General features: G+C 34.7%; 1 protein-coding gene across 1 annotated transcript in view; it reads right to left on the bottom strand.

The window, feature by feature from the left end:
- Positions 1–675, bottom strand: part of LOC107732630 (superoxide dismutase [Mn], mitochondrial-like) — a 4866-nt gene extending 4191 nt beyond the window's left edge. Inside the window, exon 1 of the mRNA XM_016544027.1 lies at positions 571–675. Coding sequence (XP_016399513.1) covers positions 571–626 — 56 coding nt within the window. The 5' untranslated portion in view covers positions 627–675. The remainder of the gene's footprint in view (positions 1–570) is intronic.
- Positions 676–930: the final 255 nt, after the last annotated feature.

Raw genomic sequence — 930 nt, forward strand, 5'->3', positions numbered from 1 at the left:
GGACATCTGGCAAGGGATCATAATATGTGGGTATCAAAACATTTTGAAAACCTCTGGTTCAGAGAACTAACTATCTATCTATATCTATATGCCTATCTGCTAACATAATACTGATTGTGTGCCAATATAAGTGTGATTTTTTTTAGTAGGCCTGTTTCCACCAAAGCTATAGTGAAGCTGATTTGACTGAGTGTCTTCTGATAAAGTTTATTATTACTATTGTTGTTCCAACAGGTTTGTACGGTTAGTTCAAATAAAATCTAGCTGTACACATTTAATTAATAGATTAGATATTTATAACAAGCTAAGCCTCAAATCGACAGCAGCTAAATGCAATTTCATGTAAAAAAACTTCAAATCAACACATATACATCTTAAAAAATAAAAAAACGATTGAAACTGCACTCGCAATATCGTTACGCAAACTATCAGTTTGATGTTAGCCTGGTCGCTCCACCAAACATAACAGTGCGCAGTTTATTCATACCGCCTTTGATTTAATAATTTAAAAGGCCTGGTTATTCAGTTAGCAGCGCACAATATGAGAGCCGATTCAGACGTTATCTTTACCTGCGGACATATCCGACTCTGCACAGCATACTCCAGTCCGTCATACAGCGACACATGCACTTCTCAAACCTAAACTCTCTCCATTACAGCCTGCCCTTGAAATTTCAACTTCAACTTGGACTAGAGCGTACCATTATTTCAAAATAGGGGTCAAACACATTTTTTATTTTCTTAATGTTTACGGATTTCACAAAAAACTTTGTTTACGAGTGAAATATTAGATGAGACTGTTTTAAAAAAATAAAATAAATAAATATATATATATATATATATATATATCACAGCATACTCATACAGCGACACATGCACTTCTCAAACCTAAACTCTCTCCATTACAGCCTGCCCTTGAAGCCCTTGAAA

This window comes from Sinocyclocheilus rhinocerous, unplaced genomic scaffold (genome assembly GCF_001515625.1).
Source record: "Sinocyclocheilus rhinocerous isolate Xijiao unplaced genomic scaffold, SAMN03320098_v1.1 scaffold1542, whole genome shotgun sequence".
Classification (NCBI taxonomy): Eukaryota; Metazoa; Chordata; class Actinopteri; order Cypriniformes; family Cyprinidae; genus Sinocyclocheilus; species Sinocyclocheilus rhinocerous.